At 43.8% G+C, this 24,807-nt stretch overlaps 2 protein-coding genes across 5 annotated transcripts in view; one reads left to right on the top strand and one right to left on the bottom strand.

The window, feature by feature from the left end:
* The first annotated feature begins 271 nt into the window (after positions 1 to 271).
* On the top strand, positions 272 to 23,481 carry MSH6 (mutS homolog 6). 3 transcript variants are annotated; one of them, XM_064364057.1, is made up of 10 exons: positions 272 to 623; positions 7,081 to 7,277; positions 13,327 to 13,496; positions 16,326 to 18,870; positions 20,078 to 20,343; positions 21,546 to 21,663; positions 22,191 to 22,280; positions 22,744 to 22,898; positions 23,002 to 23,201; positions 23,311 to 23,481. In XM_064364057.1, exons 1-10 carry the CDS (start codon positions 364 to 366, stop codon positions 23,390 to 23,392), a joined length of 4,083 nt encoding a protein of 1,360 aa, XP_064220127.1. In that variant the 5' UTR covers positions 272 to 363; the 3' UTR covers positions 23,393 to 23,481. The 3 variants fall into 3 exon arrangements, with proteins under 3 accessions (XP_064220127.1, XP_064220128.1, XP_064220129.1); XM_064364058.1 differs by having other exon boundaries at positions 16,326 to 17,304; XM_064364059.1 differs by having other exon boundaries at positions 404 to 600.
* Positions 23,448 to 24,807, bottom strand: part of FBXO11 (F-box protein 11) — a 100,261-nt gene continuing 98,901 nt past the window's right edge. For both annotated transcript variants that reach the window (XM_012473750.3, XM_064364060.1), the window contains exon 23: positions 23,448 to 24,771. In XM_012473750.3, the coding sequence (XP_012329173.2) occupies positions 24,642 to 24,771 (130 nt within the window). In that variant the 3' untranslated portion in view covers positions 23,448 to 24,641. The remainder of the gene's footprint in view (positions 24,772 to 24,807) is intronic.

Below are 24,807 nucleotides of genomic sequence, written 5' to 3' on the forward strand. Positions count from 1 at the left end.
GCTTCCGCTCCAGAGAGGAAGGGCTTTGCTAGCCCGCTAGCCCCGCAGCTGCAACCGTCCTCGGGTCGGAACGTTCCGGCCCAGACAGGCCAGCGACCTGAAGGAAGAAGCGCTCAGCGCGGGTCTTTCCTCCATCGACGTGCCGGCCCCGCCCCTCCCCACGTCGCCGCGCGCCCGGGGGCGGGGCTTGGCGCGTGCCGCCCTCGCACGGCGAGGCGTGTGTCGATTGGCCACTGGAGCCCGGGTACCTCCGCGGAGAGCACCTCCCCCCAGGTTTCCCGCCAGCAGAAGGCGCGCGGTAGATGCGGTGCGTTTAGGCGCTCGAGCGTCCGACTGAACGGTTGGGCCTCGCTGGCCGTCGCTATGTCGCGACAGAGCACCCTGTACAGCTTCTTCCCCAAGTCTCCGGCGCTAAGTGATGCCAACAAGGCCTCGGCCAGGGCCTCACGCGAAGGCGGCCGCGCCGCCGCTGCCACCCGGGCCTCTCCTTCTCCAGGCGAGGATGCGGCCTGGAGCGAGGCTGGGCCTGGGCCCAGGCCCCTGGCGCGCTCCGCGTCACCGCCCAAGGCGAAGAACCTCAACGGAGGTCTGCGGAGATCCGCAGCGACTGCGGCCCCCACCAGGTAGCAGGATGGGGTCGAAGGCGGGGGCATAACGGCGGGGCGCTCAGAACCCGGGGAGGGGAGGCTCGCACAGGGGTTTGCGGGGGGCACGGCCTGGCCCTGGGCTCGGAGGCAGGGTCACAGAGGTGGCTTAAAGGAGTGCAGGGGCCTAGTCTGGAGCATTTCGGGGTGTAGCCTGTAAACAGGGTTAGAGGAGAGAAGCAGTGCAGGAAGAGGGCTGGAGGGGAGACGCGGAGAGTTCGGGAGCTTTGGAGGGAGGAAACGCGTCCCGCCGGGTGGGGGGGCTGGGAGAAGGAAGGGACGACGCGCGCAGCTCGGGGTGGGGAGGGGGCCCGGGAGGTGGGAGAACTGGGGGTGGGGCGGGAAGGGGAAGGCGCCGAGCCCGTTTGGTGTGCGGAGCGGGGGCAGGGTGGCGGGAAGGAGGAATGCCTGCGGGAGGCGGAACGCCGCGAGCCAGGTGGCTTGGGGTGCGAAAGGAGGTTCCTCGGCCAGCGCGGATATAGTGAGTTGGGGCTCCAGTAGTCTTCGAGGTAGACACTTTTGAGTAGTTAAGAGCCGCGGTCGCCCAGACGCCGTGGGGTCGGTGGGCCCTCCGCCCGGGTGAGGGGGCGCCGAGGGGGTGGGCCGCGACCTGAGAGCGCGGGGTGGGGGGGGGTGTCGCTGTGCGGACCGCGGGGCTTCATTGGGCGGAGTGCGGGCGGGGCGGGGCGGGGCGGGGCGAGGGGGGAGCCGAAGTGTGTGGGATCTGGCTGGGTCCTCCAGTCGTAGGTAGACTGCACGTGCACCAATACAAATGAAAATAGAAGCTATATTTTGACGCACGTGGAAATTCGTGTCGAGTGGAAAATATTTTCTTTTATGAAATAGTGTAATTTTTATGGGGCAATGTAATGTTTTCGAGGTTGAGGGTGGGCTTTTAGAGGCCTTAATCTGGCCCTGGGCAAAGATGTGTGGACGCGACCCCAGGGAAGCCGGCCGAGAGTTGTCCTCATTTTCTGAGCAGTTCAAGGCCTTTTTATTTTTTATTTTTTTGAGACGGAATTTAGCTCTTGTTGCCCAGGTTGGAGTGCAATGGCGCAATCTCGGTTCACCTCAACCTCCGCCTCCCGGGTTCAAGCGATTCTCCTGCCTCACCCTCTCGAGTAGCTGAGATTATAGGCATGTGCCACCACGCCCGGCTAATTTGGTATAGTTAGTAGAGCCAGGTTATCTCCATGCTGGTCTCGAACTCCCCACCTCAGATCGTGATCCGCCCGCCTCGGCCTCCCAAAGTGCTGGGATTACAGGCGTGAACCACCGCACCTGGCCTGTTCAGGGTTTTTTATCCGGGCAGCGGGCGACATTTTGAAAAGCTCGCTTTTACTGTTTCCTAGATACTAAAACACAAAGTTCAATGGTAGCTATTTGAACAAATGAATAAATAGAGGCTCAGAAAAAACTCATTCAAGATAAGAGAGCTAGTTAGTGGTTTTTTTGTTTTTGTTTTGAGACGGAGTCTCGCTCTCTCCCCCAGGCTGGAGAGCAGTGGCACGATCTCGGCTTACTGCAACCTCCGCCTCCCGGGTTCAAGCGATTCTTCTACATCAGCTTCCCGAGTAGCTGGGATTACCGGCGTGCGCCACTGTGACCTGGCTAATTTTTCATATTTTTAGTAGAGACGGGGTTTCACCATGTTGGCCAGGCTGGTCTTGGAACTGCTGACCTCAAGTGAGCCACCGCGCCCGGCCGCTAGTTAGTGGTTTTGAGTAATGGATTTCACATTTCCTGAGTTTAAAGTGTCCTATAGAAATTCTGAGATTTTTCTAAGTGTAATTGAATGTTACCCTTGTTTAAGTGACCGTTTCCCACAGTTTAAATATATAAGGTTGTGCATGAGTAGAATCTGCTTGTGGGTAACAGAGCCAGCATTTGCAGTAACAGACAAATGGTTAGAAATGCATGATGTGGCCAGGAGCGGTGGCTCACGCCTGTAATCCCAGCACTTTGGGAGGCCGAGGAGGGTGGATCACCTGAGGTCTGGAGTTCCAGACTAGCCTGGCCAACATGGTGAAACCCTGTCTCTACTAAAAATACAAAAATCAGCGGGGCGCGGTGGCGCACGCCTGTAGTCCCAGCTACTTGGGAGGCTGAGGCCAGGAGAATCACTTGAACCTGGGAGGCAGAGGTTGCAGTGAGCTGAGGTCACGCTACTGCACTCCAGACTGGCGACAGAGCGAGACGCCATCTCAATAAATAAATAAAAATAAAAGCATGATAACGTTATGTTTACTTGAGCATGAATTGTTGACTCCAAACCAAAGGACTGTATTTATTGTAAGGATGTACTTTACATTCATGTTGAATAGCATATGTTGTTTCTTGAGGTTTAAGAGACTTGTAAAAATAAAACATTGTATACACTTCACCTCTCATGGAGAAGATTCCAGGGTATTCAAGAAAGATGAGTATTTGATACCAGGTTTCTAAAGAAATCTCAGTGTCTAGATCACTTTGCTGAGCACGGCATTAGGCATTATTGATCCTGGGTACCACCATGAACAGGACAAAGCAAAGAGGCAATTCTAGACTCCCAAGTGGAAAGGGGATGGAGAGGATGCGGGTCAGGCTAGGGTCTCAGCTCCGTCAACCGAAACCAGAAGGACAAATAGGGTTAGACAGGTTGTAGTTAGAATGGGAAGCTGGTTCAGAATGAGGAAGGTCTGCAAATTGTGGGTAGGCTGAAGGAGGAGGAGGGAGCATTGGAGAGATCCAATCACGAACAGTCTGATGAGCTACAGAGACATTTGGATTACTCCATGAATCATGTAAGCCTTAAAACATGTTGAGTGTGTGTGTGTTTTTTTTCTTTAGAGAGAGTTTCCCTCTTGTTGCCCAGGGCTGGAGTGCAATGGTGCAATCTCAGCTCACTGCAACCTCTGCCTCCCAAGTTAAAGCAATTCTTCTGCCAAGTAGCCGGGATTACAGGTGCCTGCCACCATGCCCGACTACTTTTTGTATTTATATAGTAGAGTCGGGGTTTCACCATGTTGGCCAGGCTGGTCGTGAACTCCTGACCTCAGGTGATTCACACACCTCAGCCTCCCAAAGTGCTGGATTACAGGCTTGAACCACCATTTTAATGTCATTTAGATTTCCTCTTGTGCTGAAGTGTTTGTCTTTTGCTGTTTCTTTTTTTCCCCCTTATTCTTTGTCAATTGTGTGTGATGTAAATGTCTTCTTCCACAATGAGTTCTTTGATTTAGTTTATGGCGGCGTTGTTGCTGCTGTTACTGAATAATAGAGGTCTCACTATGTTGCCCAGGCTGGTCTTGAACTCCTGGTCTCAAGTGTTCTCCCACTTCAGCCTCTCAACCTGTTGGGATTACAGGTGTGAGTCACCACACCCAGCCTTATGGCATCTTTTGATGCCAATCAAATTATTGATTATAATGTGGAATTGTCCTTTATTTAAGAAATCCACAGGGAGGCTGGGTGCAGTGGCTCATGCCTGTATCCTAGCACTTTGAGGGGGCTGAGGCAGTCCAACATAGATAGACCCTGTCTCTCCAAAAAAAATCTGAAAATTAGCCAGGAATGGTGGCATATGCCTGTAGTCCCAGCTCCTTGGGAGACTGAGATGGAAGGACTGCTTGAGTTCAGGAGGTTGAGGCTGTAGTGAGCCTTGATCATGCCATTGCACTCCAGCCTGGGTAGCAAGAGTGAGATGCTGTTCCCCCAAAAATAATTTTAAAAGTTGGTGAAAATGTTGATTATATGTTTTAGGGACAACTAGTAATTCACACCAAATTGTAGACTACAGAGAAAGCAAAAATAATACGATTTTAAAGCAAAAGTTAAAAGATCTGTTTAGTGGCCAGGCATGGTGGCTCACGCCTGTAATTTCAGCACTTTGGGAGGTTGAGGCAGGCAAATCATGAGGTCAAGAGATCGAGACCATCCTGGCCAATATGGTGAAACCCTGTCACTACTAAAAATACAAAAATTAGCTGGGCATAGTGGTGGGCCCCTATAATCCCAGCTACTCAGGAGGCTGAGGCAGGAGAATCGCTTGAATCCGGGAGGTAGAGGTTGCAGTGAGCTGAGATAGTGCCATTGCACTCCAGCCTGGTGACAGAGCGAGACTCTGTCTCAAAAAAAAAAAAAAAAAGATCTGTTTAGTGTATATTTAGACAAAGTCATTGCTTTATTATATCAAAGTTTTTACATTTATTTTGTGAGCTGTCAGCTTTTCCTCTTAACGGTTTTCTCAACTGTCTTAAAAAACCCTAAGAATACCAGGCATTTAAGATATCACTTAAAGCTTTAAAAGCACTTGCAGAATCATAACATCATAATTTAAGGTGTTTTTGGAGGTAAGGAGCAGTGGTGGGCAGTGTTTTGCTCTGTTGCCCAGGCTGAAGTACATTGGCAGATCTCAGTGATCCTCCCATCTCAGCTTCCTGAGTAGCTGGGACCACAGGTGCACACCACCATGCCTGGCTAATTTTTAAATTTTTTGTAGAGACAGGGTCTTACTATGTAGCCCAGACTGGAATTCCTGGGCTCTCAAGAGATCTCCCAAAGTGCTAGGGTCATAGGTGTGAGCTACCATACCTGGCCTATTTTGGGATTCTTGAAAACTGCAGGATTACCACAGATAAAAGTTTAAAATTACCTTTAAAGAATTCAAGTTTACACACACAAAATTTTTTAAAGGATTTTCTTTGTTAGCACTGAGTGAATAAAAATTTTGAGAAATGTTTAAAATTTTTAGTTTTGTTACACAATACATTTTACTACCTGTTTATCTTTTTGGCTCAGAAACCACTGTTTCCTGGGCTCAGGATATTTAGTGGTGCTCTTTTTCTTCAAGCTTTTTAGCATTGAGGAACTGCATATTACTAAAATTTTTAGTCTTTGCATTTTATATACTGCTTTTTCTTTTTTCTTTTCTCTTTTTTTTTTGAGATGGAGTCTTGCTCTGTCACCCAGGCTAGAGTGCAGTGGCGTGATCTCAGTTCACTGCAACTTCTGCCTCATGGGTTCAAGTGATTCTCCTGCCTTAGCCTCCCAAGTAGCTGGGATTATAGGCGTGTGCCACCATTCCCAGCTAATTTTTGTATTTTTAGTAGAGATTGGGTTTCACTACGTTGGCCAGGTTGGTCTCAAACTCCTGACCTCAAGTGATTGGACCACCTTGGCCTCCCAAAATGCTGGGATTACAGACGTGAGTCACCGCCTCCAGCCTTTTTCTTTCTTTTTTATTTTTGGATTTTTTTGGTAGAGTTGGGGTCTCACTATGTTGTCCATACTGGTCTCAAACTTGTGGGCTCAAATGATCCTCCCTCCTCGGCCTCTAAAGTAGCTGGGACTACAGGGGTGCATGCCACCCAAACCAGCTAATTTTTTTAAATTTTAAGTAGAGACGGTGCCTTACTATATTGCTTAGGCTGGTCTTGAATTCCTGGTCTCAAGTGATGTCCCTCTTTGGCTTCTCAAATTGCTCACATTACATTCGTGAACCATTGCACCTGACCTATATTTATATTTTTTGAAGGAAGGGATACTTTATATTTCATGATTCGGTCTAAATCATGTGGTTTCAATTGGCTAATTGTTATTCAAAAGTGTCTAAATGTTCTCGTTATGTGCCTATTTTAATTTTGAAGTTATTCAGTGAAAACTTTAAGCAGGCCTAGGTATCTAATACTTAGGGATTATCAGCAGTTTGTGGACTCTCTATTACTCTTCTGTACTCTTCTGCATTCTGTATTCTGCTTCACTCTTCTGCAGCTCTTCTGTATTCTCTTAGATTCCTCCTCCCTGCTCCTGAAAACTCACAGGGCTAAATCTGTTTTTGATTTTGTAGCAGTATATACTCTGGCACATTAGGCACTCATTGACTTGAGTTTTTCCATAAAACTAGTTTGTAGCAGGAGTGCTTGGTAGCTTTTGAAATACCCAGGAGTATAGCTGGAAAAAGATTCCAAGCAAGTCTAATGAATTAGATAATTTACCTAATTAGTAAATTATATAATCAATATGCTTTATATTAATATTGTGAGTTAGATCCTGTTTCTGATAATGTACATACCATATTGTATAGGTGATACTAACTAATTTGGAGAGCATATACCGTGATTCCATGCCTTTTTCCTGTGATCAACATTATACTAAAATTCTGCATGGTTTTTAAACTTTGATTCTGAGAAAGTTTCTCACCCTAATAACATAACTTACTATATTTGTGTCTGTTTTCATAGTTAATTATGCATTATGATATCATTTTGCTTGCTTTTTTAAAATGACTTGAATATCTGACTTTATATTCTAGAATTTCTTTGCTTCAATATTAATGCCAGAAGACTTCAAAGGAGTCTTAATGATACCTTTCTTGGAATTGTTTATTTGTAGGTAACTGCCTTTAAGGAAACTTGACCAAATATTAACTAAGTTATGTATTTCCTTTTGGCAACAGTTGTGACTTCTCACCAGGAGATTTGGTTTGGGCCAAGATGGAGGGTTACCCCTGGTGGCCTTGTCTGGTTTACAACCACCCCTTTGAAGGAACATTCATCCGCGAGAAAGGGAAATCAGTCCGTGTTCATGTACAGTTTTTTGATGACAGCCCAACAAGGGGCTGGGTTAGCAAAAGGCTCTTAAAGCCATATACAGGTAAGAGTCACTACTGGGGTGTGTGTGTGTGTGTGTGTGTGTGTGTGTGTGTACTTCCCATACGGTGAAAAAAAATTTTTTTTTTTTTTTGAGACGGAGTTTTGCTCTTGTTACCCAGGCTGGAGTGCAATGTCACGATCTCGGCTCACCGCAACCTCTGCCTCCTGGGTTCAAGCAATTCTCCTGCCTCAGCCTCCCGAGTAGCTGGGAGTACAGGAGCACGCCACCATGCCCAGCTAATTTTTGTATTTTTAGTAGAGACGGGGTTTCACCTTGTTGACCAGGATGGTCTCCATCTCTTGACCTTGTGATACACCCGCGTCGGCCTCCCAAAGTGCTGGGATTATAGGTGTGAGCCACCGCGCCTGGCCTTTTTTTTTTTTTCTGGAGATGGAGTCTTGCTCTGTAGCCCAGGCTGGAGTGCAGTGGCGTGATCTCGGCTCAACCCAACTTCCACCTCCCAGGTTCAAGCGATTCTCCTGCCTCAGCCTCCTGAGTAGCTGGGATTACAGGCACGCACCACCATGCCCAGCTAACTTTTGTAGTTTCAGTAGAGATGGGGGTTTCACCATGTTAGTCAGGCTGGTCTCAAACTCCTGACCTCATGATCTGACCGCCTCAGCCTCTCCAAATCCTGGAATTACAGGCTTGAGCCACTGCACCTGGCCCATATGGTGAAAGTAAATTAAGCCTATTTTACCCCAGCAAATTGCAAGAGTGGCAGTTGTGAAAGCTTCTGGCATGGGAAAGGAATGAAACATGTAGTTGGTCTTTAGCTGGTTTGTTTTGTAGAATGGAAGTTTTATTTCTGTCCTTTGAGTGACTTAGCAATATTATACCCTTAATATAATAAGGATAAATTAAACTGTCCCCCCATCTTGAAGGGTCCAAGAAAAAGTTAATGTCATCAGGATATATAGCTTATAGATCAGTGACATTATCTAGGAAAGATGGAGAGGTACACTGCCTGGCCTCCAAACTATTCACTCCTCAGCACATCTGAGTTGAATTTCACACCAAACTTCTGAACCATAACATTTTCTTCGCAGGTCCAGTCTCATTTATCACAGACATCAACAGTCCTGCATGTTTAGATGTTTAGCCTCACTTGGGCTAGGTGTCTCTTGTACAGGTTTTCTTTCTTTTTTTTTTTGGGAAACACCGTCTCCCTCTGTTGCCCAGGCTGGAGTGCAGGGGTGTGATCTCGGCTCACTGCAACGTCCGCCTCCTGGTTTCAAGCAATTCTCTCTATTTTTATTATTTATTTATTTTTAATTTTGTTATTTTTTCTTTTGTTTAAGGGGGTTTCACCATGTTGGCCAGGCTGGTCTTGAACTCCTGACCTCAGGTGATCCACCTGCCTCCGCCTCCCAAAGTGCTGAGATTACAGGCATGAGCCACCACACCCAGCCTATTTTTATTTATTTATTTATTTATTTTTATTTTTGAGACAGAGTCTTGGTCTGTCGCCAGGCTGGAGTGCAGTGGCGCAATCTCGGCTCACTACAACCTCCGCCTCTTGGATTCAAGCAATTCTTCCGCCTCAGCCTCCCGAGTAGCTGGGACCACAGGCGTGTGCCCCCATGCCCGGCTATTTTTTGTATTTTTAGTAGAGACGGGGTTTCACCATGTTGGCCAGGATGGTCTCGATCTCTTGACCTCATGATCTGCCTGCCTCGGCCTCCCAAAGTGCTGGGATTACAAGCATGAGCCACCGTGCCTAGCCCTATTTTTATTTTTTTAAAAAAAAGACAGTGTTTCACCATGTTGGTCAGGTTGGTCTTGAATTCCTGACCTCAGGTGATCCGCCCGCTTTGGCCTGCAAAGTGCTTGGATTACAGGCCTGAGCCACCACGCCTGGCTTTTTAAATTTATTTTTTTAAATGCAATTCTCTTATCTCAGCCTCCTGAGTTGCTGGGATTACAGGCACATGACATGTCGCCTGGGTTTTTTTTTTTTTTTTTTAATGGAGACGGAGTTTTGCTCCTTTTGTCCAGGCTGGGAGTAGCGTGATCTCAGCTCACTGTAACCTCCGCCTCCTGGGTTCAAGGGATTCTCCTGCCTCAGCCTCCTGAGGAGCTGGGATTACAGGTGCATGCCACCATGCCCAGCTATTTTTGTGTTTTTAGTAGATACGGGATTTCACCATGTTGGCCACGCTGACCTCCAGTAATCCACCCACCTCTGCCTCCCAAAGTGCTGGGATTACAGGCATGAGCCACTGTACCTGGCCGCCCAGCTAATTTTTCATTGTTTTTTTGAGATGGAGTTTCATTCTTTTCGCCCAGGCTGGAGTGCAGTTGTGGCATGATCTCTGCTGACTACAATCTCTGCCTCCAGGGTTCAAGTGGTTCTCCTGCCTCAGTCTCCCGAGTAGGTGGGATTATGGGCGCCGGCCACCATGCCCAGCTAATTTTTTTGTATTTTTAGTAGAGATGGGGTTTTGTCACATTGGCCAGACTGGTCTTGAACTCCTCATCTCGTGATCCACCCGCCTCAGCCTCCCAAAGTGCTGGGATTACAGGCATGAGCCACTGTGCCCAGCCACACCTGGCTAAATTTTTTTTTTTTTTTGAGACGGAGTTTCGCTGTTGGTACCCAGGCTGGAGTGCAATGGCACGATCTCGGCTCACCGCAACCTCCGCCTCCTGGGTTCAGGCAATTCTCCTGCCTCAGCCTCCTGAGTAGCTGGGATTACAGGCACGCACCACCATGCCCAGCTAATTTTTTGTATTTTTAGTAAAGACGGGGTTTCACCATGTTGACCAGGATGGTCTCGATCTCTTGACCTCGTGATCCACGCGCCTCGGCCTCCCAAAGTGCTGGGATTACAGGCTTAAGCCACTGCGCCCGGCCATTTTTGTACTTTTTAATAGAGATGTAGTTTCACCATATTGGTCAAGCTGGTCTCGAATTCCTGATCTTTAAGTGATCCGCCCACCTTGGCCTCCCAAAGTTCTAGGATTACAGGCATGAGCCACTGTACCCAGCCCAGAATGACTTTTAAAAAGAGATCAATAAAATGTTTTCATTTATATTGTCATTATCTTATAAAAATATCCCTGTGAATACTGCTCTTTGCCCCTTAGAATTCCCAATTGTCACAATACATGTATGTTAATAAATTGGCAGAGAGGCATGGTGAAAAAAGTAAGCCTTTTTTTATTGAGATTTTTTAGATTTGTAGAGACTTGATCAAGCATTCTTGGGAATATCACTAGATAATGTGTTGGGGCAGACTGCAGCTGCAGTAGGCACTTTGGGAAAAGTTCACTCACCCACCCTCCAGTTGATTTTGCTTGTTGCAGTCTGTAGCTTTGGTGCAACCCTTCAGAGAAATGAGAAATTGGTCTTAATCTTAGGCAGCACATAAAAGTTGCCAATTCCATGGAAATTTAGGTTGTCCTGGTAGTTTTAATATATAGGAAGAAGGAAATATGTAATGTTTTGATCTGTTAAATTTACACAAACTTGTTTCTTTTCCAATTATTAAATTTCGGCAGAACAGAGACATCTCTAGTTATACCTCAAAGAATAACTAATGATAAACCATTAGACATGTGATCTTCTGCACCTAACCTTTGCTCAGTGGTTAGAAGTGTCATTTAATATTATAATGAAATTAAAATTATGAAGGAAGGATTTTTCTTTAAAGCAGAGCAGTTTAAAGTTTCCTTTTGTGTTTTTTGAGATGGAGTCTTACTTTGTTGCCCAGGCTGGAGTGCAGTGGCTTTGAGATGAAGTCTCACTCTGTCACCCAGGCTGGAGCACAGTGGTGCCATCTTGGCTCACTGCAACCTCCGTCTCCTGGGTTCAGGTGATCCTCCCGTCTCAATCTCCCTAGTAGCTGGGACTCCAAGTGTACACCACCACACCTAGCTAATTTTTGTGTTATTGTTTTTTTGAGATGGAGTTTCACTCTTACTGCCCAGGCTGGAGTGCAGTGGCGCTATCTTGGCTCACTGCAACCTCTGCCTCCCAGATTCAAGCCATTCTCCTGCCTCAGCCTCCCAAGTAGCTGGATGTACCACCATGCCCAGCTAATTTTGTGTTGTTAGCAGACACGGGTTTCTCCATGTTGGTCAGGCTGGTCTCCAAACTCCTGACCTCAGGTGGTCTGCCTGCCTCAGCCTCCCAAAGTGCTCACACCTGGCCTAATTTTTATATTTTTAGTAGAGACGGATGTCACCATGTTGGCCAGGCTGGTCTTGAACTCCTGACCTGAAGTGATCCACCTGCCTAGGCCTCCTAAAGTGCTGGGATTACAGGTGTGAGTCACCACGCTCGGCCCTAAAGTTTCATTTTGATGGAACAGTTTTGAGAAAGGAAATTTTAACGCATTGAGTCTGAACTAAGCTACCCTTTCAAAATGTAAAGGCCCTTACAGTAGCACATTGGTTGGTTATTCTTTTATCCATTTAGACATATCTGATCTAGTTTTCTTTGGGACAAACTCATAGCTGCATTTAACTGACAGTATAGTCTTTGTCTTCCTGAAGTTTGGGGTTTTTTTTTTCCCCCCGAGACGGAGTCTCACTCTGTCACCCAGGCTGAGTGCAGTGGTTCGATCTGTGCTTACTGCAGTCTCTGCCCCCTTTGGGTTCAAGCGATTCTCCTGCCTCAGACTCCCAAGTAGCTGGGACTACAGGTGCGCACCACCATGCCTGGCTAATTTTTGCATTTTTTTTTAATTTTTAAAATTTTTTATTTTTTTTAAGACAGGGTTTCACCATGTTGGTCAGGCTGGTCTTGAACTCCCGACCTCAGGTGATATGCCCGCCTCGGCCTCCCAGAGTGCTAGGATTATAGGCGTGAGCCACCGCGTCCAGCCGTAATTTTTGCGTTTTTAGTAAAGACAGGGTTTCACCATATTGGTTAGCTGGTCTTGAACTCCTGACCTCATGATCCACCTGCCTTGGCCTCCCAGAATGCTGAGATTATAGGCATGAGCCACCACACCTGGCCAGTACGTTCTTAAGAAATGGTCTCAAACCCCTTTTAAATTTTCTGTCTCACTTGAAGAGTTATGCCCACCTGTTTAGGGCTGTAGACCCAGGTCATTATAAGAGAAACTAAGTAGTCCTGGGTGACCACATAGGGCAACTTCAAGGAAGTAAAATTGGTGATTTTTCACCAGTAGTTTTTCCCTGAGTATTTATTCCTTGTGTGCTTTATTGATATATATCAATAAAAAGTAATGGCACACTACAAATTACACTTTTTTTGTTTTGAGAGGAAGTCTCGCTCTGTTGCCCGGGCTGGAGTGCAATGGCGCGATCTCGGCTCACTGCAACCTCCACCTCCTGAGTTCAAGCAATTCTCCTGCCTCAGCCTCTTGAGTAGCTGAGATTACAGGCATGCACCACCACACCTGGCTAATTTTTTATTTTTAGTAGAGATGGGGTTTCACCACGTTGGCCAGGCTGGTCTCGAACTCCTGACCTCAGGTGATCCACCCGCCTCGGCCTCCCAAAGTGCTAGGATTATAGGCATGAGCCACCGCGCCCGGCCCACAAATTACACTTAATTGTTGGCATTCTTGTTCATTAGGGCAAATGTAGGTTGAGTCAAGTGTCCAACCAACAGTGTGTGTGTGTGTGTAAATTTTTTTTTTCCATTGAGACAGGGTCTTGCGCTATCACCCAGGCTGGAGTGCATTGGTGCAATGTTAGCTCACTGCAACCTCTGCCTTCCAGGTTTAAGTGATTCTCCCACCTCAGCCTCCCAGGTAGCTGGGACTACAGGGTGCACACCACCCTCACCCCCAGCTAATTTCTATATTTTTTTGGTAGAGATGGGTTTTCACCACATTGCCCAGGCTGGTTTTGAACTCCTGACCGCAAGTGGTCCACCTAAGCCTCCCAGAGTGCTGGGATTATAGGCATGAGCCACCACACCTAGCATGTATGTATGTATATATATGTATGTGTAGACAGACAGATAGTGATGGGGTTTGCTATGTTGCCCAGGCTGGTCTTGAACCGCTGGGATTACAGGCGTGAGCCACTGCACCCAGCCCTTATTATTTATAAATACATTTCTTTCTAGGTTCAAAATCAAAGGAAGCCCAGAAGGGAGGCCATTTTTACAGTGCAAAGCCTGAAATACTGAGAGCAATGCAACGTGCAGATGAAGCCTTAAATAAAGACAAGATTAAGAGACTTGAATTGGCGGTTTGTGATGAGCCCTCAGAGCCAGAAGAGGAAGAAGAGATGGAGGTGGGACATTTCAAGCATTCAGTTATTTCTCTTAGGAGGATGATTGGGGGAAAAAAGGGGAAGGGTGTATTAACAAGATACCTTGTTTTATATATGTGTATATATGTATTATTTTATTATACATAGATATATACTTCTGTACTTCCCTGGACTATAGGTTAAGTTAGATTACTTAGAATCTCAACAGCTAGCATCCTTTTTACTTAGGTTTTCAAACCTACTAGCAGGGTAAGCAAGAAGTAGTACTATTTTGTTAAGACGTAGAGAGCTAGGGATAGTAAAGATGGGGTCATATATATATGAAGGTATAGTCAGGCCCTAGAAATTAGTTATCCAGTTTTATGCTTTTTTTTCAAAAAAATTGAGATGGGGTCTTGCTGTGTTGCCCAGGCTGGTCTCAACTCCTGAGCTCAAGGGATCTGCCTGCGTTGGCCTCCCAAAGTGCTGGGATTGCAGGCGTGAGCCATTGTGCCCAGCCCCAGCTTTATGCTTTTAATTCTGAGACTTTTTTTGTTGTATTTTGCATTGATAAGAATAGATGTTGGCTGGGCACTGTGGCTCACGCCTGTAATCCCAGCACTTTGGGAGGTCGAGGTGGGTGGATCACAAGGTCAGGAGTTTGAGACCAGCCTGGCCAACATGGTGAAACCCTGTCTCTACTAAGGACACAAAAAAATTAGCCGGGTGCGGTGGCAGGCGCCTGTAATTCCAGCTACTCAGGGGGCTGAGGCAGGAGAATCACCTGAACCCGGGAGGTGGAGGTTGCAGTGAGCTGAGATTGCATCACTGCACTCCAGCCTGGGCAACAGAGCGAGACTCTGCCTCAAAGAAAAAAAAAAAAAGAATAGATGTTAAATAAACCTTGAAATACAACCTTGGCTCAAAAAGAATAGATGTTAAATAAACCTTGAAATACAACCTTGGCTCAAATGTTAGTGGTCATGGATAAAGTGAATTAAAACTTGTTACGGGGCCAAGAGTGGTGGTTCATGCCTGTAATCCCAGCACTTTAGGAAGCTGAGGTAGGTGGATCTCTTGAGGACAGGAGTTCAAGACTAGCCTGATGAATACAGTGAAACCCTGTCTCTATAAAAAATACAAAAATTAACCAGGCGTGGTAACACACACCTGTAGTTCCAGCTACTCAGGAGGCTGAGGCACGAGAATTGCTTGAACCTGGAAGGCACCAAGATTGTAGTTAGCCAAGATTGCACCACTGCATTCCAGCCTAGTTGACAAGCAAGACTTTGACACACACACACAACTTGTTATGGAAGTGGAAAAAAAAGATAATTGATTTAAAACAAGCTTGTCCAGTCTGCGGCCCAGGATGGTGTTTAAATCAGTCCAACACGAATTCATAAAGTTTCTTAAAAACATGATTTTGTGATTTTTTTTTTTTTTTTTTTAAAGTTCATCAGCTGTCATTGGTGTTAGTTTATTTTATGTGTTGCCTAAGACAGTTCTTCCAGTGTGGCCCAGGGAAACCAAAAGATCATTATTCTCTGATCTGTCAAATTAATGAGCTGCATCCTGAGAGAGATTCATCTATAACTAAGTTCAGTTTCATGTTTTATTCCTGTTTCTCTATAGACGAGATAGGGAATAAGCAAGTTAATAAAGTGGGTATTTAAATTTTAAGGTTGAACTACAGAGATATTTAGCCTAATACTGGTTTAACAAATGAGGGAGATCCATGATAGGTAAATGTGCCAGGCAGGAGATGAGACAGCCAATTTTGGAAGAGCAAACACTAGAACCAGTATAAGTTGCTTACTGCTTTCTTAGGCAGTAAGCCTAAGAAATGAGGACATCACCTCTGGGTATTTATGATATATGGTCATGCCAACAGCTTTGCCATAAATAGAACTCCCATGACAGCAATCACTTAATCCTATAGTTAGAGATGGGGTCTCACTATGTTGCCAGCCTGGCTTAGTGATTCTCTCTGCAGGTACCTGCTACTATGCCTGGTGCAGCACTTTTTGTGTGTTTTTGAACATAACCTCAAGATGTAATTGTCTTCATAGTAAAACAAAAGATGAGGCTTACAACTGGATCAATTTGCCCTGTCTCTTTTTACCTCCTCCCATTTCAAAATGCTTGCATCTCTTAATAGCTAGCATTCCCTTGGATCTGCACTTGAACTGAAACTCAAACCTCAGCACAACCTTCTTTGTTTTATTAGTCTTTTAGCCAGAGTCAACTTACCCCCATACCCACTCTGCTTCCTTCATAATGCTACTTTCCCTGGGCAGAGAATCCTTGCCCTTTTTGAATTATGTCACTTTGTAGGGTTGGTGCCTGCCACACTTACAGGAAGTCCAGAGGGTTTTTTCACCATGCTTGCAGGAACACTGTTGGTATGGAAAATGGCGGTTGTTTTAATGTCAGGTGAAACTGAAGTTGATGTTCCTTGAGAAAGAAGTTTCTAATTTTTGGAGGTAGGTTTTTCTATTGGTATATGAAGTTGCAGCATATTAAGAGAGTTTATAGTTGTACGGATGGCTCCTCAACTTATGATGAGGTTACGTAAACTAAAAATGTGTTTAATAAACCTACCCCACCGAACATTGTAGCTTGGTAAGCTTAGCCTAACCTATCTCAGAGATGCTTAGAACACTTAAATGTTAGCCTAAAGTTGGGCAAGATCATCTAACACAAAGTCTATTTTATAAGGAATTGAATATTTCATGTAACTTATTGAATACTGTACTAAAAATGGTTGCATGGGTACCATTATAAAGTCAAAAAATCGTTAGTCAAACTGTCTATGTTATAGTTTCCCAAATTTTGATTTGTTTTTAAATATGCTTTCCTTGTCTGCAGGTAGGCACAACTTATGTAACAGATAAGAGTGAAGAAGATAACGAAATTGAGAGTGAAGAGGAAGTACAGCCTAAGACACAAGGATCTAGGCGAAGTAGTCGCCAAATAAAAAAACGAAGGGTCATATCAGATTCTGAGAGTGACATCGGTGGCTCTGATGTGGAATTTAAGCCAGACACTAAAGAGGAAGGAAGCAGTGATGAAATAAGCAGTGGAGCGGGGGATAGTGAGAGTGAAGGCCTGAACAGCCCTGTCAAAGTTGCTCGAAAGCGGAAGAGAATGGTGACTGGAAATGGCTCTCTTAAAAGAAAAAGCTCTAGGAAGGAAGCACCCTCAGCCACCAAACGAGCAATTGGCATTTCATCAGAAACCAAGAATACTTTGAGTGCTTTCTCTGCCCCTCAGAATTCTGAATCCCAAGCCCATGTTAGTGGAGGTGGTGATGACAGTGGTCGCCCCACTGTTTGGTATCATGAAACTTTAGAATGGCTTAAGGAGGAAAAGAGAAGAGATGAGCACAGGAGGCGGCCTGATCACCCCGATTTTGATGGATCCACACTCTATGTGCCTGAGGATTTTCTTAATTCTTGCACTCCTGGGATGAGGAAGTGGTGGCAGATTAAGTCTCAGAACTTTGATCTTGTCATCTGTTACAAGGTGGGGAAATTTTATGAACTGTACCACATGGATGCTCTTATTGGAGTCAGTGAACTGGGGCTAGTATTCATGAAAGGCAACTGGGCCCATTCTGGTTTTCCTGAAATTGCATTTGGCCGTTACTCAGATTCCCTGGTGCAGAAGGGCTATAAAGTAGCACGAGTGGAACAGACTGAGACTCCGGAAATGATGGAGGCACGATGCCGAAAGATGGCACATATATCCAAGTATGATAGAGTGGTGAGGAGGGAGATCTGTAGGATCATTACCAAGGGTACGCAGACCTACAGTGTGCTGGAAGGTGATCCTTCTGAGAACTACAGTAAGTATCTTCTTAGCCTCAAAGAAAAAGAGGAAGATTCTTCTGGCCATACTCGTGCATATGGTGTATGCTTTGTTGATACTTCACTGGGGAAGTTTTTCATAGGTCAGTTTTCAGACGATCGCCATTGTTCGAGATTTAGGACTCTAGTGGCACACTATCCCCCAGTACAAGTCTTATTTGAGAAAGGAAATCTCTCAAAGGAAACTAAAACAATTCTAAAGAGTTCATTGTCCTCTTCTCTTCAGGAAGGTCTGATGCCAGGCTCCCAGTTCTGGGATGCATCCAAAACTTTGAGAACTCTCCTTGAGGAAGGATATTTTAGGGAAAAACTAAGTGATGACATTGGGGTGATGTTACCCCAGGTGCTTAAAGGTATGACTTCAGAGTCTGATTCCGTTGGGTTGACACCAGGAGAGAAAAGTGAATTGGCCCTCTCTGCTCTGGGTGGTTGTGTATTCTACCTCAAAAAATGCCTTATTGATCAGGAGCTCTTATCAATGGCTAATTTTGAAGAATATATTCCCTTGGATTCTGACATAGTCAGCACTACGAGATCTGGTGCTGTCTTCACCAAAGCATATCAACGAATGGTGCTAGATGCAGTGACATTAAATAACTTGGAGATTTTTCTCAATGGAACAAATGGTTCTGCTGAAGGAACCCTGCTGGAGAGGGTTGATACTTGCTATACTCCCTTTGGTAAGCGGCTCCTAAAGCAATGGCTTTGTGCCCCACTCTGTAGCCCTTATGCTATCAATGATCGTCTCGATGCCATAGAAGACCTCATGGTTGTACCTGACAAAATCTCCGAAGTTGTAGAGCTTCTAAAGAAGCTTCCAGATCTTGAGAGACTACTCAGTAAAATTCATAATGTTGGGTCTCCCCTGAAGAGTCAGAACCACCCAGATAGCAAGGCTATAATGTATGAAGAAACTACATACAGCAAAAAAAAGATTATTGATTTTCTTTCTGCTCTGGAAGGATTCAAAGTAATGTGTAAAATTATAGGGATCATGGAAGAAGTCGTTGATGGTTTTAAGTCTAAAATCCTTAAGCAGGTCATCTCTCTGCAGACAAAAAATCCTGAAGGCCGTTTTCCTGATTTGACTATAGAATTGAACAGATGGGATACAGCCTTTGACCATGAAAAGGCTCGGAAGACTGGACTTATTACTCCCAAAGCAGGCTTTGACTCTGATTATGACCAAGCTCTTGCTGACATAAGAGAAAATGAACAGAGCCTCCTGGAATACCTAGAGAAACAGCGCAACAGAATTGGCTGTAGGACCATAGTTTATTGGGGGATTGGTAGGAACCGTTACCAGTTGGAAATTCCTGAGAATTTTACCACTCGCAATTTGCCAGAAGAATATGAATTGAAATCTACCAAGAAGGGCTGTAAACGCTACTGGACCAAAACTATTGAGAAGAAGTTGGCTAATCTCATAAATGCTGAAGAACGGAGAGATGTATCATTGAAGGACTGCATGCGGCGACTGTTCTATAACTTTGATAAAAATTACAAGGACTGGCAGTCTGCTGTAGAGTGTATCGCGGTGTTGGGTAAGACTGAATAAGCTTGTTTCTCAGGCTTTGTTAAGTAGTGCTCTGTGTCAGCTGTATATTACCCCTAAACATAAGTAACGGTATATGTGGAACATATTTTGACCTGCATATATGCATTTGCATCCTGACTAGGTTGCCCACAGCAATTTAAGTCACTCACTTGAAACTCGCTTTTATCTTAGTAGCCCTTTGGCCTTCAGTCCTTTTTTTTTTTTTTGAGACAGGGTTTTGCTCTGTCGCCCAGGCTAGAGTACGGTGGCACAACCATGGCTACTGCAGCTTCAACCTCCCAGGCTTAAGTGAACTTTCCACCTCAACCTTCCAAGTAGTTGGGACTACAGATAAGCACGACCATGCATGGCTAATATTTAAATGTTTGTAGAGATGGGGTCTCAGTGTGTTGCCAAGGGCTGGTCTTGAACTCCTGGGCTCAAGTGGTCCTCCTGCCTTGACTTCTCAAAGTGCTGAGATTTACAGGCATGACCCACTGCACCTGGACCTTTCTTCAGTCTTTAATAATTGAACAAAAGGTTTTTGTTTTTAGACAGTCTCTTGCTGTGTTACTTAGGACAAACCTCTCGTGTCAGCATCCTAGTTAGCTAGGATTTATAGGTAAGCAGTGGCATGGAGGAGAAGGGGGAAGGGAGAAATTTTCCTGTGTTGCCCAGGCTAATCTTGAACTCGTAGCCTCAGGTGATCCTACAGTCTCCCAAAAGTGCTGGGATTACAGGCCTGAGCCACTGTGCCCAGTCCTGTTTTTTAATAACCATAGTTTACTTGAATTTGTAACACAGTAACACAAAACTGTTTTGATATGAACACAACTGTCCAGTGGAACAGAATAGTATATTTCCTTTTAATGTGTCACATTTGGTTCCTGGGTAATTTAAAATCTTTCCTCAGCACAGGTATGCAAAAACCAGTCTTCAGAGATTGTTTTAATATCAATGTACCAATTTTGGCACATTCTGCTAAGTAAGGCTTAAGTATAGCATCTCTTTGCTGTATCTTTTAGCTTCCTCTTGGCACTTCTCTGGTCCATGTGTTAGAGAGGATGGGTACTTTGAGGGGGAGAGATCTTTGGACTGTAATTGAAAGTTATCTCTCATTTCATTATAAGTGTCATAGTGAAGACCTGCAAAACACTTAGGCTGATAAAACCCCAAAAATGATGAAGCCTCACTTTTACCCTCTCTTTTAACAGATGTCTTACTGTGCCTGGCTAATTATAGTCGAGGGGGTGATGGTCCAATGTGTCGCCCAGTAATTCTGTTGCCAGAAGATACCCCCCCCTTCTTAGAGCTTAAAGGATCACGCCATCCTTGCATTACAAAGACTTTTTTTGGAGATGATTTTATTCCTAATGACATTCTAATAGGCTGTGAGGAAGAGGAGGAGGAAAATGGCAAAGCCTATTGTGTGCTTGTTACTGGACCAAATATGGGGGGCAAGTCTACGCTTATGAGACAGGTAACTGATTTTTAAGGTTTTGTTATTAGAAAGTCATTTGTGACATTAGGAATAAATATATTACATAACTTAGGTGATCATTTTCCAAACACAGTTACATAAATTTCAGCCAGTGACTTATTAGGAAGCAAAGGGAAATACTCCGTGTTGTAAAATTGAGAATTATATTTCCTCAAATATCTCTGCTTAGCGTTAAGGGGAATATATATTAAAAAGGGGAAGACAGTCAGTCATTCAGGTCATCAGGCTCTTTGACTTGAATTCATTTCCTCAGAAGGTAGGTATATTCATAATGAACAAAAAAAGGCTGTATTAAAAGATGAAATGTTACAGATTTATCTTTCAATTAGACTCATTTGCAGAAACCCTTCATGTCAACAGCATATGGCTAACTTAGGTAGGAAAGCAAATAGTTTATGTCCTCTAGCAACTGTTGGGCACTACTCTTTAGGGATGACATGCTGGCCCTTTTTTTGGGGGGTGCCCAGGCTCAAGTGCAGTGTCACCATCACAGCTCACTGCAGCCTCAAACTCCCGGGCTCAAGCCATTCTCCTGTCTCAGCCCCCCAAGCAGCTGGGATTACAGGTGTGTGCCACCATGCCTAGCTAATTTTTTTTTTAAATCATTTTTTAGGGCCTTTTTGATGTTTATCTTCCCTTTATACCAGGGGTTGGCCAGCCACAGATCTTTTAAATTTTTAAATATTTTTAATAGGTTGTAAGAAAAAGCAGTAGTAGTTGGCTGGTCCCTGCTGCTTCCCTGCATTGTATTATCCTCCTGCTCGTCTAATTTGCTAGAGAGAGACAGTATAGTGTGTACACTGGTTTAAATCAGAATTACCTGAAAGAAGGACAAAATGGATTCAGTTGATTGGAATTGGTTCTAAGCAAATCAGTAGTATTAAAGAGCTCCTAAGTGATTCTACTCTGGCCAACACTGAGAATCACTAGGGCAGTGGGTTAGTAAGCAGGTGCTTATGTTTTGAAGGCCAGTCAGGTCCTATGCCTCTTGTTTCTCTTAGCCTCAGCTTTTCTCCATTTTAGCAAATGGATTTCAGAAGAACAGAGCCAATCTATATGGGATTGTGAAAGTTTTTTTTTTAGAGTGCCTAACTCTTACATAAAGGTTCATGAGAAAGACAAAAATTTATTGTCTAAACTACCAATCAGTCATAAAAGACCTTTTCCTCCCTCATTCACAGGCTGGCTTATTAGTTGTAATGGCCCAGATGGGTTGTTACGTCCCTGCTGAAGTGTGCAGGCTCACACCAATTGACAGAGTGTTTACTAGACTTGGTGCCTCAGACAGAATAATGTCAGGTGAGTTGTTTCCCACCTAAGTTCTTATTCATTTAGATGTGATAAGGACATTTGCCTCTTGTATATGAGCCTTTTAAATCTGATGTTTAAGAATTGCATAGTCTCTCCTTTTTTGAGATGGAGTTTCGCTTTTGTTGCCTAAGCTGCAGTGCAGTGGCACTATCTCTGCTCACTGTAACCTCTGCTTCCTGGGTTCAAGCGATTCTCCTGCCTCAGCCTCCCGAGTAGCTGGGATTACAGGTGTGTGTCACCATGCCCGGCTAATTTTTTGTATTTTTAGTAGAAATGGGGTTTCACCATGTTAGCCAGGCTGGTCTTGAACTCCTGACCTCAGGTGAGCCACCCACCTTGGCCTACCAAAGTGCTGGGATTATAGGCATGAGCCACTGCGCCCAGCCAAGAACTGCATAGTCTGCTAATGAGATTTAATCTTTTATACCAATATGTGTAGCTCATGATAGGCTATATAACCTAGAAGATGAATGCATGTAATATGAAATGAGTATTCATTTGTGGTTTTTTTTTAGGTGAAAGTACGTTTTTTGTTGAATTAAGTGAAACTGCCAGCATACTCTCGCATGCAACAGCACATTCTCTGGTGCTTGTGGATGAATTAGGTAAGACATTAAACTTTTCATCTGAAGGCTATCTTAAAAACATTTGTACAAGAACTACTTTTCTGGAAGATTATCTGAAGGACATCTAAACAATATGAATGTCTTTAGAGCATGCACTCACCCTTGTGGCACAGACCCATATTTGGAGAGAAAAGGTGATACTGTAAAAGGTTTTTGATTACCTATTACTAAGGGTTTACACTGCTTAGTTATAATAAAACATTTGTTATAATATGGGGATGAGAACACTAATAGGACTTGGGAAGTTTCTGATCTTGAGCGGTACTCTATTTTCTTTAAAAGAAATCCCACTCCCCATGGGCTGCTAAGCAGACTTGTTTAGCTCAACAAGGCCTATTTACAGAATGCTTTTGGATGTAGATGTACTAACTGATGCTGTTTTTCTGTCCTGGGGTTTTTAATTCCTTTGAGTTATATCCTTATGCATATTTTACTTTAACAGGAAGAGGTACGGCAACATTTGATGGGACAGCAATAGCAAATGCAGTTGTTAAAGAACTTGCTGAGACTATAAAATGTCGTACATTGTTTTCAACTCACTACCATTCATTAGTAGAAGATTATTCTCAAAACGTTGCTGTGCGCCTAGGACATATGGTATGTGCAAATTGTTCCTTTCACAAATTCATGTTTTTGAGACAATCAAGTGGGCACTTCTGTTGCTAGCACATGTATTGCTAATATTTTTCTTTCTTATAAGGCATGCATGGTAGAAAATGAATGTGAAGACCCCAGCCAGGAGACTATTACCTTCCTCTATAAATTCATTAAGGGAGCTTGTCCTAAAAGCTATGGCTTTAATGCAGCAAGGCTTGCCAATCTCCCAGAGGAAGTTATTCAAAAGGGACATAGAAAAGCAAGAGAATTTGAGAAGATGAATCAGTCACTTCGATTATTTCGGTAACTATAATAGAATTATAACTGACCTTAAGTTTCAAAAAAACAGTAAAAGGGGGAGGGATGATTGATGCACTATGAAAAATAATTTTTTTTTTTTTTTAATTTTAAGGGAAGTTTGCCTGGCTAGTGAAAGGTCAACTGTAGATGCTGAAGCTGTCCATAAATTGCTGACTTTGATTAAGGAATTATAGACTACATTGGAAGCTTTGAGTTAACTTCTGACAAAGGTGGTAAATTCAGACACCATTATGATCTAATAAACTTTATTTTTTAAAAATGACCATTTTTCCATTTTCTTTCTAGGAAATTAAACCCTTTTAATTCTTATCTACCTTCTACATAATGGTTATTGAATACTCCACAATATATTAAGTCTAGATGTTATGGTACATGCATACACTTTCAGGCTGTTTTATACCCACTGTCACCAATACACATAAATGGGGGAGGAAAAGCTATGAAACTGTATAGGGCTGTATATATACTTGTCTCAGCTTAACGCAGGAAATTGTTTTAATTTCCAGCAGTTTTGTCTAAACTGTTCAAAAAAAAACTATGAACAGAGTTCAAATACAGGACTGTTTTGAAGAGACTTTCTAAAGTGTACTTTAAAACATAGTAGTTTTTTACCTTTCACAAAACTGAGTTACAAGAATACTTTTGTTTTACAGTGCATCCCTTCCTAGGAAGTCTCAATAAAACACTCACTTTTTCTAGGGGTGATTTTGAATGCTGCACAGGGAAGGAAAGGAAATAATAATAGTCTTAACTTTTCTTAAAGGATACCAGAAACATTGCTGGATATAATTTAAGATTAGTGTTTTCTCTTTCATAGAAAGAACGTACATACTGGGACATGAGTACAGTTACAGCAAGTCTAGGTGTGCTAACAAAACAGGGCACATTCAAGTACAATAAGATTTTGCTTGAAATTAAAAACAAACTACATGAGATTAAAGCATTAAAATCATATTTCTCAATCTGAATACATGTTAAAAAAAATGAAAAGGAACGCAGAAGTGCTAGCTCACATTTTTACCATATTACAAAAGCAATTGGTACCCATGTCCATAAAGGCAGCAACAAAGCTGCTTGTCTATTGAAGATTACTACTGCAAATTGGACTGCATTCAATGCTAGTTGTAAAAACACCAGCTTTTCAGAAGTTGGTATCTGTACAAAATTGCAGCTTATTTTCTTCACTTCTGTCCCTTCAAGTCTTTACACAGTAATGCTAAAACACCCAGCTTTGAGATCCTGAGTCAATATATTGCCACTTTCTTTTTGGTAGCTTGAGCTTCATAGTGTCAACTGACCTTGTGTATCCATTTTTAATACAGTCTCTTCCTGTAGCATGGGCAAATATTTTAAATCTTCTTCCAAAAAAATGTTTTAAGTTATGATGTTACAATGGCAGGACTTTTTCTTTTGGGAAGGAATTCAGTTGTGCTGCAATGTATTTGATTCTATAGGTGGAGCAGAGTCATATAGTGTATCTGTATCATGTGTAGGCTCACCAGCTAATGTACAAGGATTAGACAGTGTTCCAGCACCACAGTCACAGAAAAACCTAAAGCAAAATGAAAACCCAAATATTAGGAAAGTG

This window comes from Aotus nancymaae, unplaced genomic scaffold (genome assembly GCF_030222135.1).
Source record: "Aotus nancymaae isolate 86718 unplaced genomic scaffold, 86718_ANA_hifiasm-v0.15.2.pri h1tg000057l, whole genome shotgun sequence".
NCBI lineage: Eukaryota > Metazoa > Chordata > Mammalia > Primates > Aotidae > Aotus > Aotus nancymaae.

Coding starts and splice junctions, on each gene's coding strand:
- MSH6 (XM_064364057.1), top strand. CDS start 364: ATGTCGCGACAGAGCACCCTGTACAGCTTCTTCCCCAAGTCTCCGGCG. Junction 13,497..16,325: donor AAGAGGAAGAAGAGATGGAG/GTGGGACATTTC, acceptor CCTTGTCTGCAG/GTAGGCACAACTTATGTAAC. Junction 23,202..23,310: donor CAGTCACTTCGATTATTTCG/GTAACTATAATA, acceptor TTTAATTTTAAG/GGAAGTTTGCCTGGCTAGTG.